The 15,957-nt window shown below is 42.0% G+C and overlaps 1 protein-coding gene across 1 annotated transcript in view; it reads right to left on the minus strand.

The window, feature by feature from the left end:
- Positions 1–805: 805 nt before the first annotated feature.
- Positions 806–15,957, minus strand: part of LRTM1 (leucine rich repeat transmembrane protein 1) — a 54,447-nt gene continuing 39,295 nt past the window's right edge. The window contains exons 2-3 of the mRNA XM_007450751.1: positions 6,804–7,400; positions 806–1,239 (exon numbers count right to left, since the gene is read on the minus strand). Coding sequence (XP_007450813.1) covers positions 806–1,239; positions 6,804–7,400 — 1,031 coding nt within the window. The remainder of the gene's footprint in view (positions 1,240–6,803; positions 7,401–15,957) is intronic.

Consider the following 15,957-nt stretch of genomic DNA (forward strand, 5'->3'; position numbering starts at 1 on the left):
TCCTGCTGTGAGAGTTATAAATGGAAGGTTCCAATCGCCTGGTGGATATGGCCTTTGGGTAATAGTGCCTCGAATTCCGCCACCCCATCCTCTTTGTGTTTGTTTATATGTTATTTACCCTTGCATCAGAAAACTTCCCCAGACCCTGGGCCTGAGTCCCATTATCCAGTCATGGAGCCCTCTTCTTCTTCTGTGGCCTAGAAAGCCCCAAATGGTTTTCTGATTTAGAAAATTAAATATAATCTGACTCTTGTGGCAAGCTACAAAATTCCCAACCAACAGACGCTTTTGCTAAATATATAACATACCTAACATCTAAAAGTATCACCGGTCTATCATGAACTTGGACTATAGAAGCCCTCAGTGCCCATTGGGTAAGATGGCCAACTTCTTCCCAGGCACTCAAAATTGGGCAGTTTTCCAGTGGACCACAAAGCTGCCAGGAATGCTGGCACGCGTGTTTGTATTTCTGCTGCCCTGTAAAGGCAACTTAATGCTGGGAAGAGTACCTTGAAAGAGATGCATCTTCCCTTTCTCTGTGGACAGCCTTCCCCACATAGAATATTGTCATAACTTCTCAGGCACAGAGCACAAGTTATCATCTCTGTTTCAACTATGGTGTTTTTTAAAAATCTCAACATAAATTTCTTCCCAGGAATACTGTCTTTTTTTACAGACACATCTTTTTTTTTTTTTTTTTTTTCCTTTTGGAAAAAGAAAATGAGGCAGTAACAGTGAACCATCAGCCCTACTCAGAAACTTTCTTCTGGCCTATAATGATTATTCCTATTTGAGATGAAAGCTCTCAGGCCATTGAGCTGTCAAACAGCTCTTTTCCTTCTGTCTTCGCAGGCTCATTGATCTGAGCCAAGCGTCCCGCATGGTACTGGGCGGTAATAGCTGCATAGGTGCAGCCATAAATGGCAGCCGCCAACATCATGAGACACACGATCCCACACACCACCCCTGTGATGATGATGGTGGCCACGGCATGGCGGAGATTGGCTGGCCTCGGCTTGGGTTTGATCTCACACTCCCAGTGGTCTCGCTCCCCTGAGCTGTGGCTCTCAGGAAGCCTGGGTACAGCCCGGTGGGCAGCACCTAGCTGCTGCACCTTTGAGGACTCCAGGTCTGGAGAAGGAAAAGGGCAGGGCTGGTACAGCTCGTGAGGGATTTTAAGGAGATCTTTTCCCTTCCTGGTGTCCGGTGAGGCACAGATGATGCTGTCTGTTATTCCCCCTTTGAGAAACAAAAGCAAAGAATGATAACAGAGCCTGATACAACCAAACTCCCAAATCCTCAACCTGTAAAAACTTAGGCAGATGGAATTTATAAAACACCTTTTTTTTTTCCTGGAGTCAAAAAATTTAACAATCGTATTTTATGATTTTAGGGTTTCTAAACTGGCTAAATGCTAAAAATGCCACACACTAAATGGACAATTATGTGTGACCAGTAGTTCATTAGAAGCCAAGTCACCTTTACCTCATAAATGCCAAGGGAATAACAATGCAAAAGCTGACAGGAAGGGGCGCTGGAGGCCAGCCTGAGGGCACTGTTGCATGCCCTAATGAGCCCTGCCACACAAGAAATCTATTGTGCCAAATTCCCACTGGAGAGCTAAAAAATAAATAAATAAATGTCTTTTGTTGCGATGTTATGTGTTAATTACAAAGACCCTCTGTCTCTACCAACACTCTTCAGTGATGCCAAACCGGGAGGTCAGTGGTCCTGTGAGTGAGTGCTTTGTGTATCTGAAGGTTTGATGGGAATATGAGTTACGTTCATGGGATTAAATACAATTAACATGTCTCCTCAGACCTCGAAACACTTAGTACTTAAAGTACCAAACTTTCTCAACTTTTTTTTTTTTTTGGCCTTGCCGTGCGGCATGCGGGATCATAGGTCCCTGACCAAGGATCGAACCTGAGCCCCCTGCATTGGGAACGTGGTGTCTCAACCACTGGACCACCAAGGAAGTCCCAAGTATCGCACTTTCTAATGGGTTATTGGACTCAATTTCCATTCTCTCTAAGGGGATTAATTTCCTCATGTGTGTGGACTACTATTGTTCAGGAAGAATTTGTGTGCCTAGAAGTTCTTTTCTAGAAAGAACACTGGGCTAACAGATTCCATCCTGGCCAAATTTGACCACCAACTTACTATTTGACCTCAGGCAGATAAAGTTCTCTGACTAAATTTTTTGCCATGAAAACATCCTATTTGTATCTGACTTGATAGTTTATAAAGCACTGTTAGATAAGTCCTCACAACCCTGCTCTAATGGGTAATTCTTATCCAAGGTCATTTAGGTCATAAGTGGATAGATCAACACCGAAACCCAGCCCTCTCCTGTGATCCCAGTTTTCCCCGCTACACCTACCGCCTCTCTCTACTTCCTCCCCTATGAAACATCCTGAGGTCAGTGGAGTTAACACATGACTCTCAGTAGAATCTCACCCCCATGAAGCCTGGCACCAATCTCAGCCAAGTTAGACTGGAGATTCTTTGTACACATCGTAGGTGAATTATGAAACTATACCAGAAGTTGCCATGCGGGAGCTTGTCACTTCAATGTTATTAGAACCTTCCTTTGTATAGCGCTTCAGAATTTGGGGAATGCCTTCACATCCACTCTGTCTGAGCCTTATAAGCTGAGTCTTACCATGGCCGAATTAGTAGATGGGGCCATTTTGCAGTTCAAGGGTTATTGTGGCCCAGGTCACACTGGGGTCAGTGGCCATGACAAAATTGGACTCATTCCTTTTTTGCTTTTACTGCTTGAACTGAGTCACCTATTGCCAGAGTCTCTTGGGCCCGTCCTGGCTTCTTCAGTGATCCCCTGAGGCAAGAGCCTCAACTCTAAAGCAAAAAGATACCAGGAATTTTCTCCTTTCCTGAACTGAGGTGCAGGAGGCCAGAGGTGTGGGGTGCCTGTTCTGGATGAGCCCAAGGCGCCATCAGGCTGCACCGTGATTAAGGATCCCTGTCAGAGACCGTTTCAATACTCTGCCTGGAAGCTGGTTGTAAAGCAGAAGGCCAGAGAGCAGAAAAGAGGTGTGGGGGCTTGAGAAGAAGTAATCATATTTAACCCAGCCAAAGAGCACTGAGACTTTCATCAGGGGAAGAAAGGCCACCTGCCATGGGACCAGCAATTCCACCAGCTGACCTAGACTGGGGCGGTTCACGCAGTAACTTCAGGGGTAAGCTCTGTCTTTCTCCAGTTCTAGGCTTCCTGCTGTTCAACATTAGGGTAGGAGGCATGGCCTCAGGACACAGAGCCAGGCGAATACACAGACTAGAGCCTGGGATATTGCTGGAAGGCAGGGGTTATAGCCACCAAGAGCTCCGTGGCTTCCTGTGTCCTTAGCCAGGACTCACTTCCCAGCCTTCCACCACCATCTCCTCAGCCATGACCCCAGGAAGCAAATCTGCAGATGATAGCTTGAGGGTCTCAGTCTCTTCTGGATTCAGAGCAGCTGACAGTGCAAGAAGCTTCAGCTTTCCAAGCACTCAACATTATTCATCATCTGTCCACTAGCAGCTCTTAACCCCTGTCTTGGGAAGAAATGGGATTCAAATCTTGAGTCTGACCATTACTTTGCTGTGCAACCCTAAGCAAGTTACTTGACCATTCTGTGCCTCTGCTTGCTCACCTGGGAAGTGGGAGACGGGGGTAATAATGAAATCTACCTCACAAGATTGCTTTGAGGACTCAGTTGGATAAAGTATGTCAAGTATTTAGCACAATTCCTAGCCCAGAATAAATGTTTAATACAGTTAGCTGTCAGCATAAAGATGATTTGTTTAGTTATGAAATGGAGAGAGAGGAATGCTAATTACAAAATCTATGTGCATGTTTTTGTGGCGGAGACATTATTAGGTATTCATCAAAGCATGTTTTTTCTCTGTTGGGTCTACAGGAAGATTAAATTTCCCCACCCTTTGTGGTCAGATTGGGGCCACGTGATTGAGTTCTGGCCAGCAGAACCAATGAGTGACACTTCCAGGCCACAAACCCCCCTGCTTCATCCTCCATATACATTGTTCCCCCTTGGTGGGAACTAAGGTCTTGACCAATACCTATTCCCTTATTTTGCCTTTATTCAATGCATCAGTAGTCAGATTGTCTCCTACATTCACTTGGGGATTTTATTTAGTTATTTTGGGACACCCAGGTCTTATTATCCCAAATAAATTTTGCCTTCCTCCAGAGAAAGACTGTCACCTGGATGGGGCAGCTCCGCCATGAGGGAGCGTTGAACCACACTGTGGAATCTGAGGACCAGAACGGGCCTTAGGAACTCCCTGGCTTAACACTATCAGTTTCCACCTGGTGACACTGAGGGCTAGTGAGGGGCATTAATTTGCCTGAAGATCACCAGGGAGTTTGTGCCTGAGTAGGGGGAGCTATATCATACCTTATGTTGCTTCTAGTATCCTGGACCTGAGAAATATTTTTTGTCAAGAAATATTTTTAATTGATGAAAACCATCTTTCTCTGATGCTTTGGCTTATGCTTACCATTTAGTCTAGAACACAATAGCTGAAGCCACTTCACCTCTAGATGTAAACACTTTTATTTGCAGCCTCCTATAAGAAAGATTTTTGTCACATTATATGGCCTCTGTTGTAGGTCAACTTGAAGATCAGCTGGCTATTGTTGAGAGAGATTCTTAATTCAATATTTCTTATTTGAACTCATGTGCTCTCTCCCACTTCCTTCCGTGTAACTGCTGCAACCATCTAGACTCTGTTGATTCCCTAATTCATGTCTGGAGTGCTGATATCTTCCCAAATTATAGGCTCAGGTATATAGCCACCAACTCAACAACACTCCTTGGCTATGTAATGGGCATCTCAAACTTGCCACGCCCCACATTGAGTTCCTGATTTACCACCTCCTACACATACTTGCCCATTTCCCCTATTCCCCAGCCTGCCCCTTATCAGCTACTGGCATCACCATTTATCTGGTTACTCCTGAAGGACAAAACAAAATTGAATTTCCTATAATACACTCTCTTTTCTTTATCTCCCACGCCAACCCATTAGTAATTTCTATCAGTTCAATATTCTAAATATCTCCCAAAGTTGATAATTTCTCATCATTCTGGTTTGGGCCACCATCATCTTTTCCCTGCATGACTGAAATCACTTTCTCCCTCATCCCCCTGCTTCTTCTTCTGTAGCTTTTGGCCTACTCTTCCTAGAGTCACCAGAGTGACCTTTTAAAATGTAATCAGACCATATTGTTCCCCTGACTAAAATTCTTCAAGAGATTTCCATCTCGCCTAAAATAAAATCCAAATGTCTCAGCCTGCTCTGCACGTTCCAACATGACCCAACTCCTGGGTACTTGTGCTGCCTTATCCTCTCTCACTCCCTTCCTCTGTTCTAGCCACTCATTTGTCCCTCTTTCTGTCCCTCAGTGGAGCCAAGCTTACTTTCCCGTCAGGGCCTTCACACTGCTGTCCTTTCCCCCAGTTATCTCATGGTTCATTTCCCCTCATTGTTCCAGTTCTGCTCCCCCATGTCACCTCCTTGGAGGGGCCTTCCCTGTCCTTCCCATCTGAAGTGGAACCCCCATCCCATTACTCTCTCCCCTTACCCCACCTTTAGCACTAACTGCTATCTGAACATGGGTATATATTTTTCTTTTTTAACGTGTTTCTACTGTCAGAATGTAATGCCCATGATGGTGGGGATTTTCTTGTTCACTGACCTTTTCTCAGTGCCTAGAAATGTCCCTGGCACATAAGATTCACTCAAGTATAGGATGAATGAATGAATGATACTTAAAAGTTAGGAGGAAAGAAACACTGTGTTGTAGAGGCAAGAATGCAGGGCCAAGACCTAAAGCCACTCATTCTACTCTCGTCTGTGCTTCTACTTTGTGACCTTGGTCAAGTCATGAACATCTCTGGGCCTCCATTTCCCATTGATAATAGGCTAGCATTGAGTTAGAAGGGGTTGGCAAACTTTTCTATAAAGAGCCAGAAATAGTTCACATTTTAAGCCTTGCCATAGTCTCTGTCCCAGCTATTCACCTTTGCCCTTATAATGCAAAACACCCACAGACAGTAAATAATAAATGGGTGTGGATGTGTTCCAACAAAACTTTATTTACAAAAATAGGAGGTGGGGCAAATTTGGCTCTTGGGCTATGGTTTGCTGACCCCTGAGTGATTTCTAGATCCCCTCATCTTTTATATTCTGGGGTCTCTCGCTTTGCTTTTGATATCTGGTTAAAGAAATAGTAGTTCCCTTTGGAGAGGGTACCTTACTGTATCCAGTTTCAGTAACAGTGGTGTTTGCTAAAGCAGAATGGATAATCTCAGGGAAGATTCACAGCCGTCAAATAGTCAGAAGCAGACAAAGAAGGGGGGAAAGTCCTAAGGAGAGATAACATGCCCCCAGTTGGATCACACTTGAAAATCAAAATTTGGTGTCATTTCAGAGTTGAGTAGTTATTTAGGTGATGATTGAAATTCCCTCTTTCTTAAGGGCCTACATTTCCCGATAAATAACTTAATGGTGTTGTTAATCAAAGAGTGGAAAGTTGGGGTGGGGAGAAAAAAAAAGTGGAAAGTTATCTCCATGAATCATATCTGTAGATGATTTTAAATACCTGAATTTAAACACCCTCTAATGACTCACTTGCCTCTTTTGCCATACCATGAAATGACATCAATGTGAAAAAGCTTACATGGATCCCTCAAACACTCCTCAACATCCCTTCTAATGCAGAGAACAGATGAGGTTCATCCTAGGCTGGTAACACACAGATAGGCGTTACTGACCTTTATAGATAAACGTCTCCAGCCAGAGTTTAAGACTGAGCAAGTGGCAATTGCATTTCCAGAGGTTGTCCTTGAGAAATAAATGCCTCACTCTGGGCATGGATTCTAGGAGGGCTCGATCGAGCTGCTGAAGCTGGTTTTGTTGGATCGCAAATACAGTTAGGTTCTCCCAAGGCTCACCCAGGGATGTGGGAAGGTGGCTTATGTTGTTTGATGATAAATCAAGTTCCCTCAGCTGTGGGAGGGAATGGAAAAGTCTGCTTTCCAGGGAATGCAGGGAGTTCTGGGTTAGGTTTAAGACCCGCAAGTGCTGAAGTCCATGGAAAACTCTGGAGGTCAGATTTGAAAGAGAATTGTTGTACAAGTTCAAGGTTGTGAGCTGTGGCACTGACTTAAATGCAGAAGCCGGAAGCTGACGTATCTGGTTATCTTGTAAGTGCAGGGTTAGAGTCTGAGGAGGCAGATTGGAAGGGACTTCAGCCAGACCCTGCCGGCTGCAGTCTACAAAATTTGAAGGTGAGTGACAGCGGCACCTCTCTGGGCAGCCACACACTACCGGGAGCAGGAAAATCATACTTGAGAGCAGGAGCAGTTCGCCTACAACAAACAGAAAGAAACTGTGGTAGGAACCAGTTTGTAAGTGGTGTCAGCATTTGTTTCCCTTTAAATTCACAGGTAACTGGAAGGTAGATGAAATAGGATATCAAGTAGAAATGTGAAAAAATAATTTGGGGGGCACATGCCCTGTGTACAATGCAGCAGAATCATCTGGGACCAGAAGTTTAGAAGAATGATACGGAGTTCAGATACTCACATTTCTTAGATGTATGCTGCAGGTCAGTGCTGTCCAATAGGACTTTCTATGCTGATTGCAATGATCTATATCTACTGTTTAATATGGTAGCCATTATCTACATGTGGCTGCTGAGCTCTTGAAATGTGACTACTGCAACCAAGGAACTGAATTTTTATTTGCATTTAATTTTTTTTTTTTTTTTGCGGTACGCAGGCTTCTCACTGTTGTGGCCTCTCCTGTTGTGGAGCACAGGCTCCAGATGCACAGGCTCAGTGGCCATGGCTCACGGGCCTAGCCACTCCGTGGCATGTGGGGTCCTCCCGGACCGGGGCACGAACCCATGTCCCCTGCATCAGCAGGCAGACTCTCAACCACTGCACCACCAGGGAAGCCCTGCATTTAATTTTAATCAGCTAAAATTTAAGTAGCCATACGGTGCTAGTGGTCCATATTGGATAGGGCAGGTCTGAAGCATTCTTACAAATTGATGTCCATCTTTGCAGGTATAATAATTCCATGAATGATGACCGGCTCTACTCCTTTTTTATTCAAGAGATTTTAAAAACAAAGAAAAGCATTAAAAATAATATAATAAACACCCATGTTCCTATAGCAAAGTTCTGTCTGTTATTCATAGGTTGCCATATTTCTTTCATCTCTTTTTTCTTTAACTCAAAGAAACAGTGCATTACTGATACCGTTGAACTCGCTTTGATGAGCACCCACATCATATTTTCCAACAGGAACCCCCCCTCTTCCCTACCATTTACTAGTGTATCCCTCCAGGCCTTTTAAAAACAATGCAGTCCCACTACTGGGCATATACCCTGAGAAAACCATAATTCAAAAGAGTCATGTAGGGTGGGGCTAATGGCAGACTCTGAGAGGGCTCACGCCAAGGAGTAATTCCCAGAACTTCGGCTGCTAGTGTCCTTGTCCCCGTGGTGAGCCACCCCCACCTTTGCAGGAGACCCTCCAACACTGGCAGCCGAGTGGCTGACAGGGTCTTGGTGCTCCAGCCAGGTGTCAGGCCTGAGCCTCTGAGGTGGGAGAGCCAAGTTCAGGACATTGGTCCACCAGAGACCTCCCAGCACCACATAATATTAAACGACGAAGGCGCTCCCAGAGATCTCCATCTCAATGCTAAGACCCAGATCCACTCAACAACCAGCAAGCTACAGTGCTGGACACCCTGTGCCAAACAACTAGCAAGACAGGAACACAATCCCACCCATTAGCAGAGAGGCTGCCTAAAATCGTAATAAAGTCACAGACACCCCAAAAAACACCACCAGACACAGTCCTGCCCACCAGAAAGACAAGATCCAGTCTCATCCACCAGAACACAGGCACCAGTCCCCTCCACCGGGAAGCCTACACAACCCACTGAACCAACCTTACCCACTGGGGGCAGACACCAAAAACAACGGGAACTATGAACCTGCAGCCTATGGAAAGGAGACCCCAAACACAGTAAGTTAAGCAAAATGAGGAGACAGAGAAACACACGCAGATGAAGGAGCAAGGTAAAAACCCACCACACCGCACAAATGAAGAGGCAATAGGCAGCCTACCGGAAAAAGAATTCAGAGTAATGATAGTAAATATGATCCAAAATCTTGGAAATAGAATGGAAAAATACAGGAAACGTTTAACAAGGACCTAGAAGAACTAAAGAGCAAACAAACAATGATGAACACCACAATAAATGAAATGAAAAATTCTCTAGAAGGAATCAATAGCAGAATAACTGAGGCAGAAGAATTGATAAGTGACCTGGAAGATAAAATAGTGGAAATAACTACTGCAGAGCAGAATAAAGAAAAAAGAATGAGAAGAATTGAGGGCAGTCTCAGAGACCTTTGGGACAACATTAAACGCACCAACATTCGAATTATAGGGGTCCCAGAAGAAGAAGAGGGAAAAAAAGGGACTGAGAAAATATTTGAAGAGATTATAGTTGAAAACTTCCCTTAAATGGGAAAGGAAATAGTCAATCAATTCCAGGAAGCACAGAGAGTCCCATACAGGATAAATCCAAGGAGAAACATGCTAAGGCACATATTAATCAAACTATCAATAATTAAATACAAAGGAAAAATATTAAAAGCAGCAAGAGAAAAGCAACAAGTAACAAACAAGGGAATCTCCATAAGGTTAACAGCTGATCTTTCAGCAGAAACTCTGCAAGCCAGAAGGGAGTAGCAGGACATATTTAAAGTGATGAAAGGGAAAAACCTACAGCCAAGATTACTCTACCCAGCAAGGATCTCATTCAGATTCGACGGAGAAATTAAAACCTTTACAGATGAGCAAAAGCTAAGAGGATTCACGACCAAACCAGCTTTACAACCAATGCTAAAGGAACTTCTCTAGGCAGGAAACACAAGGGATGGAAAAGACCTACAATAACAAACCCAAAACAATTAAGAAAATGGTAATAGAAACATTCATATCAATAACTACCTTAAGTGTAAATGGATAAAATGCTCTAACCAAAAGACATAGACAGGCTGAACGGATACAAAAACAAGACCCATATATATGCTGTCTACAAGAGACCCACTTCAGACCTAGGGACACATACAGACTGAAAGTGAGGAGATGGAAAAAGATACTCCATGAAAGGAAATCAAAAGAAAGCTGGTGTAGCAATTCTCATTAAAATAAAGACTATTAGAAGAGACAAAGAAGGACACTACATAATGATCAAGGGATCAATCCAAGAAGAAGATATAACAATTGTAAATATTTATGCACCCAACAAAGGACCACCTCAATACATAAGGCAAATGCTAACAGCCATAAAATGGGAAATCGACAGTTACACAGTAATAGTAGGGGACTTTAACACCCCATTTTCACCACTGGACAGATGATACAAAATGAAAATAAGGAAACACAAGCTTTAAATGACACATTAAACATGATGGAGTTAACTGATATTTATAGGACATTCCATCCAAAAACAACAGAATACAGTTTCTTCTCAAGTGCTTGTGGACCGTTCTTCAGGATACATCATATCTTGGGTCACAAATCAAGCCTTGGTAAATTTAAGAAAATTGAAATCGTATCAGTATCTTGTCCGACCACAAAGTTATGAGACTAGATGTCAATTACAGGAAAAAATCTGTAAAAAATACAAACACATGGAGGCTAAACAATACACTACTGAGTAACCAAGAGATCACCGCAGAAATCAAAGAAGAAATCAGAAAATACCTAGAAACAAGTGACAATGAAAACACGGTGACCCAAAACCTATGGGATGCAGCAAAAGCAGTTCTAAGAGGGAAGTTTATAGCAATACAATCCTACCTCAAGAAACAAGAAACATCTCAAATAAACAACCTAACCTTACACCTAAAGCACTTAGAGAGAGAAGAACAAAAAACCCCCAAAGTTGGCAGAAGGAAAAATATCATTAAAATCGGATCAGAAATAAATGAAAAAGAAAGAAATGATAGCAAAGATCAATAAAACTAAAAGCTGGTTCTTTGAGAAGATAAACAAAATTGATAAACCATTAGCCAGACTCATCAAGAAAAAAAGGGAGAAGACTCAAATCAATAGAATTAGAAATGAAAAAGGAGAAGAGACAGCTGACACTGCAGAAATACAAAGGATCATGAGAGATTATTACAAGCAACTATATGCCAATAAAATGGACAAATTCTTAGAAAAGTACAACCTTCCAAGACTGAACCAGGAAGAAATAGAAAATATAATCAGGACCAATCACAAAGACTGAAATTGAAACTGTGATTAAAAATCTTCCAACAAACAAACGTCCAGGACCAGATGGCTTCACAGGTGAATTCTTTCAAACATTTAGAGAAGAGCTAACACCTATCCTTCTCAAACTCTTCCAAAGTATAGCAGAGGGAGGAACACTCCCAAACTCATTCTATGAGGCTATCGTCACCCTGATACCAAAACCAGACAAGGATATCACAAAAAAAGAAAACTACAGGTCAATATCACTGATGAACATAGATGCAAAAATCCTCAACAAAATACTAGCAAACAGAATCCAACAGCACATTAAAGGGATCATACACAGTGATCAAGTGGGGTTTATCCCAGAAATGTAAGGATTCTTCAGTATACGCAAATCAATGTGATACACCACCTTAACAAAATGAAGGATAAAAACCGTATGGTCTTCTCAATAGATGCAGAAAAAGCTTTCGACGAAATTCAGCACCCATTTATTATAAAAAAAAAAAAAAACCTCCAGAAAGTAGGCATAAAGGGAACTTTCCTCAACATAATAAAGGCCATATATGACAAACCCACAGCCACCATCATCCTCAATGGTGAAAAACTGAAAGCATTTCCACTAAGATTAGGAACAAGACACGGTTTCCCACTCTCACCACTCTTATTCAACATAGTTTTGGAAGTTTTAGCCACAGCAATCAGAGAAGAAAAGGAAATAAGATCAGAAACAAGACAAGGTTGCCCACTCTTACCACTATTATTCAACATAGTATTGGAGGTTCTAGCCACAGCAATCAGAGAAGAAAAAGAAATAAAATGAATACAAATCGGAAAAGAAGAAGTAAAACTGTCACTGTTTGCAGATGACATGACACTCTACATAGAGAATCCAAAGATGCTACCACAAAAGTACTAGAGCTAATCAATGAATTTCATAAATTTGCAGGATACAAAATTAATGCACAGAAATCTCTGGCATTCCTATACACTAATGATGAAAAATCTGACAGAGAAATTAAGGAAACACTCCCATTTACCATTGCCACAAAAGAATAAAATACCTAGGAATAAACCTACCTAAGGAGAAAAAAGACCTGTATGCAGAAAACTATAAGACACTGATGAAAGAAATTAAAGATGATACAAACGGATGGAGAGATATACCATGTTCTTGGATTGGAAGAATCAACATTGTGAAAATGACTATAATCTACAGATTCAGTGCACTCCCTATCAACATACCAATAGCATTTTTCACAGAACGGAAACAAAAAATTTCACTATTTGTATGGAAACACAAAAGACCCCCGAATAGCCAAAGCAATCTTGAGAAAGAAAAATGGAGAAATCAGGCTCCTGGAGTTCAGACTATATTACAAAGCTACAGTGATCAAGACAGTATGGTACTGGCACAAAAACAGAAATATAGATAAATGGAACAGGACAGAAAGCCCAGAGACAAACCCATGGACCTATGGTCACTTAATCTATGACAAAGGAGGCAAGAATATACAATGGAGAAAAGACAGCGTCTTAAATAAGTGGTGCTGGAAAAACTGGACAGCTACATGTAAAAGAATGAAATTAGAACACTCCCTAACACCATACACAAAAATAAACTCAAAATGGATGAAAGATCTAAATGTAGGGCAGACACGATAAAAGTCTTAGAGGAAAACATAGGCAGAACACCCTATGACATAAATCACAGGAAGATCCTTTTTGACCCACCTTTTAGAGAAATGGAAATAAAAACAAAAATTAATAACTGGGACCTAATGAAACTTTTGCACAGCAAAGGAAACTATAAACAAGACGAAAAGACAACCCTCAGAATGGGAGAAAATTTTTGCAAATGAAGCAACTGACAAAGGATTAATCTCCAAAATATACAAGCAGCTCATGCAGCTCAATATCAAAAAAACAAACAACCCAATCACAAAATGGGCAGAAGACCTAAATAGATATTTCTCCAAAGAAGATACACAGATTGCCAACAAACACATGAAAGGATGCTCAACATCACTCATCATTAGAGAAATGCAAATCAAAACTACAATGAGGTATCACATCACACTGTTCAGAATGGGCATCATCAAAAAATCTACAAACAATAAATGCTGGAGAGGGCGTGGAGAAAAGGGAACCCTCTTGCACTGTTGGTGGGAATGTAAATTGATACAGCCACTAGGGAAAACAGTATGGAGGTCCCTTAAAAAACTAAAAATAGAGCTACCATATGACCCAGCAATCCCACTACTGGGCATATACCCTGAGAAAACCATAATTCAAAAAGAGTCATGTACCACAATGTTCATTGCAGCTCTGTTTACAATAACCAGGTCATGGAAGCAACCTAAGTGTCCGTCGACAGATGAATGGGTAAAGAAGACGTGGCACATATATACAATGGAATATTACTGAACCATAAAAAGAAACGAAATTGAGTTATTTGTAGTGAGGTGGATGGACCTAGAGACTGTCATACAGAGTGAAGTAAGTCAGAAAGAAAAATAAATACCATATGCTAACACATATATATGGAATTAAAAAAAAATGGTTCTGGTGAACCTAGGGGCAGTACAGGAATAAAGATGCAGACATAGAGAATGGACTTGAGGACACAGGGAGTGGGAAGGGTAAGCTGGAACGAAGTGAGAGAGTGGCATGGACATATACACACTACCAAATGTAAAATAGATAGCTAGTGGGAAGCAGCTGCAAAGCACAGGGAGATCAGCTCTGTGCTTTGTGACCATCTAGAGGGGGGAGAGTGGGAGGGAGACACAAGAGGGAGGAGGTATGGGGATATATGTATATGTATAGCTGATTCACTTTGTTATAAAGCAGAAACTAACACACCATTATAAAGCAGTTGTACTCCAATAAAGATGTTAAAAAAATACTTAATAAGAACAACAATTGGAAATAGCCTTATAGCTCATGTTCTGATGCAGGCACTATTGAATGTGCTTTATATATATTAATTTAGTCCTTCTAACCTTGTAATTTGGGGTCTATTGTTATGCCTCTATTAAAGGTGATGAAACTGAGGCACAGAGAAGCTAAATCACTTGCCCAAGGTCACACAGAAGTAGTAGAATCATGATTTGAACCCAGCAGTCTGCTTCCAGGGTCTGTCATGGTCCTTACCTGCTGTGCTTTACTGCCTGTAAATACTTATACATAACACAAACATACATAGGCATGTTTAATTTTCAGTATAATCTAGTCACTCAAAACTGATTCATCCACATGGTTATATAGAGAGCTCATTAATTCCTTCTAACTTATGTGTAGTATTCCATGATGAGGCCATGCCAGATTTAATATTTAGCCACTCCCATACTGAGGAGCATTTGAGTTGTTGCAGTTTCTTTCATGACAAATGATGCTGCAGAAGGCATCCTTATGCAGAGCTCTTTGGCCATGTGGAAATGTGTACGGGGTCTCTAGAATCAATAGGAACCTCCTTGTCAAGTTCATAGAGGATGCTGAGTTGACATTTTCTTAGGTGCTTCTAGGTCAATCTCCAATGTAGCTCTATCACTTCTTTCTTTTTTCCTAACACTTGAATTTCAAAATATGGCAAACATCCATCAAGGACATTTTGTTAAATTGGTAGAGGAATTCACAGGGCCAGGCAATAATATTTAAAACTCAAGATGGTTATCTACTCAGAGAGAAAGCTCTTGAGAGAGGCTTTTTGGTTTATTTGTTTGTCTGTTTTTGGCCTTAACTGGGGAAATGTACAATGTGGCTCTCAAATGCTTGGAGACTTTTTCCCTTTGTCCTTTCAATTCTCTGCTGCTGCGAACAGTTCTGTAGGGCAAGAGGGAAGATGTTTGGAGAGCCTTCCGGAGGAGACTTTGCTCAGTTTAGTGTAGCTCAAGGTATGCAGAGCATCATAGTCCCATTGCCTCTTCCAGCATATAAAAGAGCAAAACCCTTGCTTTCCTTCCTATAATTTAAATAACTATAAATCTCAGTGCCAAAGCATCTTCTGGTTAGAGGAGAGTTGCCACCCTCAGTTTAGCTGTGGGTCTCAAGCACTGATGAGTTTCAGAAAGTCTTCCCACTCCCACCCACCCTCTCCAAGTGGATGATATATGAACTCCAACCTGAAGGACTGTGTTTTCTATGAAATGGCCCATGACAGGCCAACTGCATACCCATTCATGACTGTGTACATTCGTCTCCTCCCCCTTCCTCCGACCCAGCATGGCACAAACATAAATCCTTCTATCAGAGACAATTTTTAACATCTGTTTGGTCTTTTGAGAAAGACAACTTGAAAATAAGCTTCCCACAGATACTTTCCTGAGGGGCGTCCCACTTTCTAAGGCGGGAGGGAATTAATCATGGCTTACCTTCCATGACTGAGTCTCCACCAGCTTACCCGTTGAACCTGAAGCCCACCTTTATTAATCTGCAGATCAACACACCGAGGGCAAACTCCAAGTCCAGCTTTTCATTCACTTTTTTTCTGAATCCTACTAGTGCTTTTCTTCAATGTAGAGAACAGTCGTCGCTTTCCGGGGACACTTATTTAAGCAGCCCTTTCCTTGTCTCCATCTGGCTGGGATTGTTTTCCATAAGAGGATCTTTTGATTGTGCTCCCCCCCCCCCCCT

Source organism: Lipotes vexillifer, unplaced genomic scaffold, assembly GCF_000442215.2.
Source record: "Lipotes vexillifer unplaced genomic scaffold, Lipotes_vexillifer_v1.1 scaffold1100, whole genome shotgun sequence".
Lineage (NCBI taxonomy): Eukaryota > Metazoa > Chordata > Mammalia > Artiodactyla > Lipotidae > Lipotes > Lipotes vexillifer.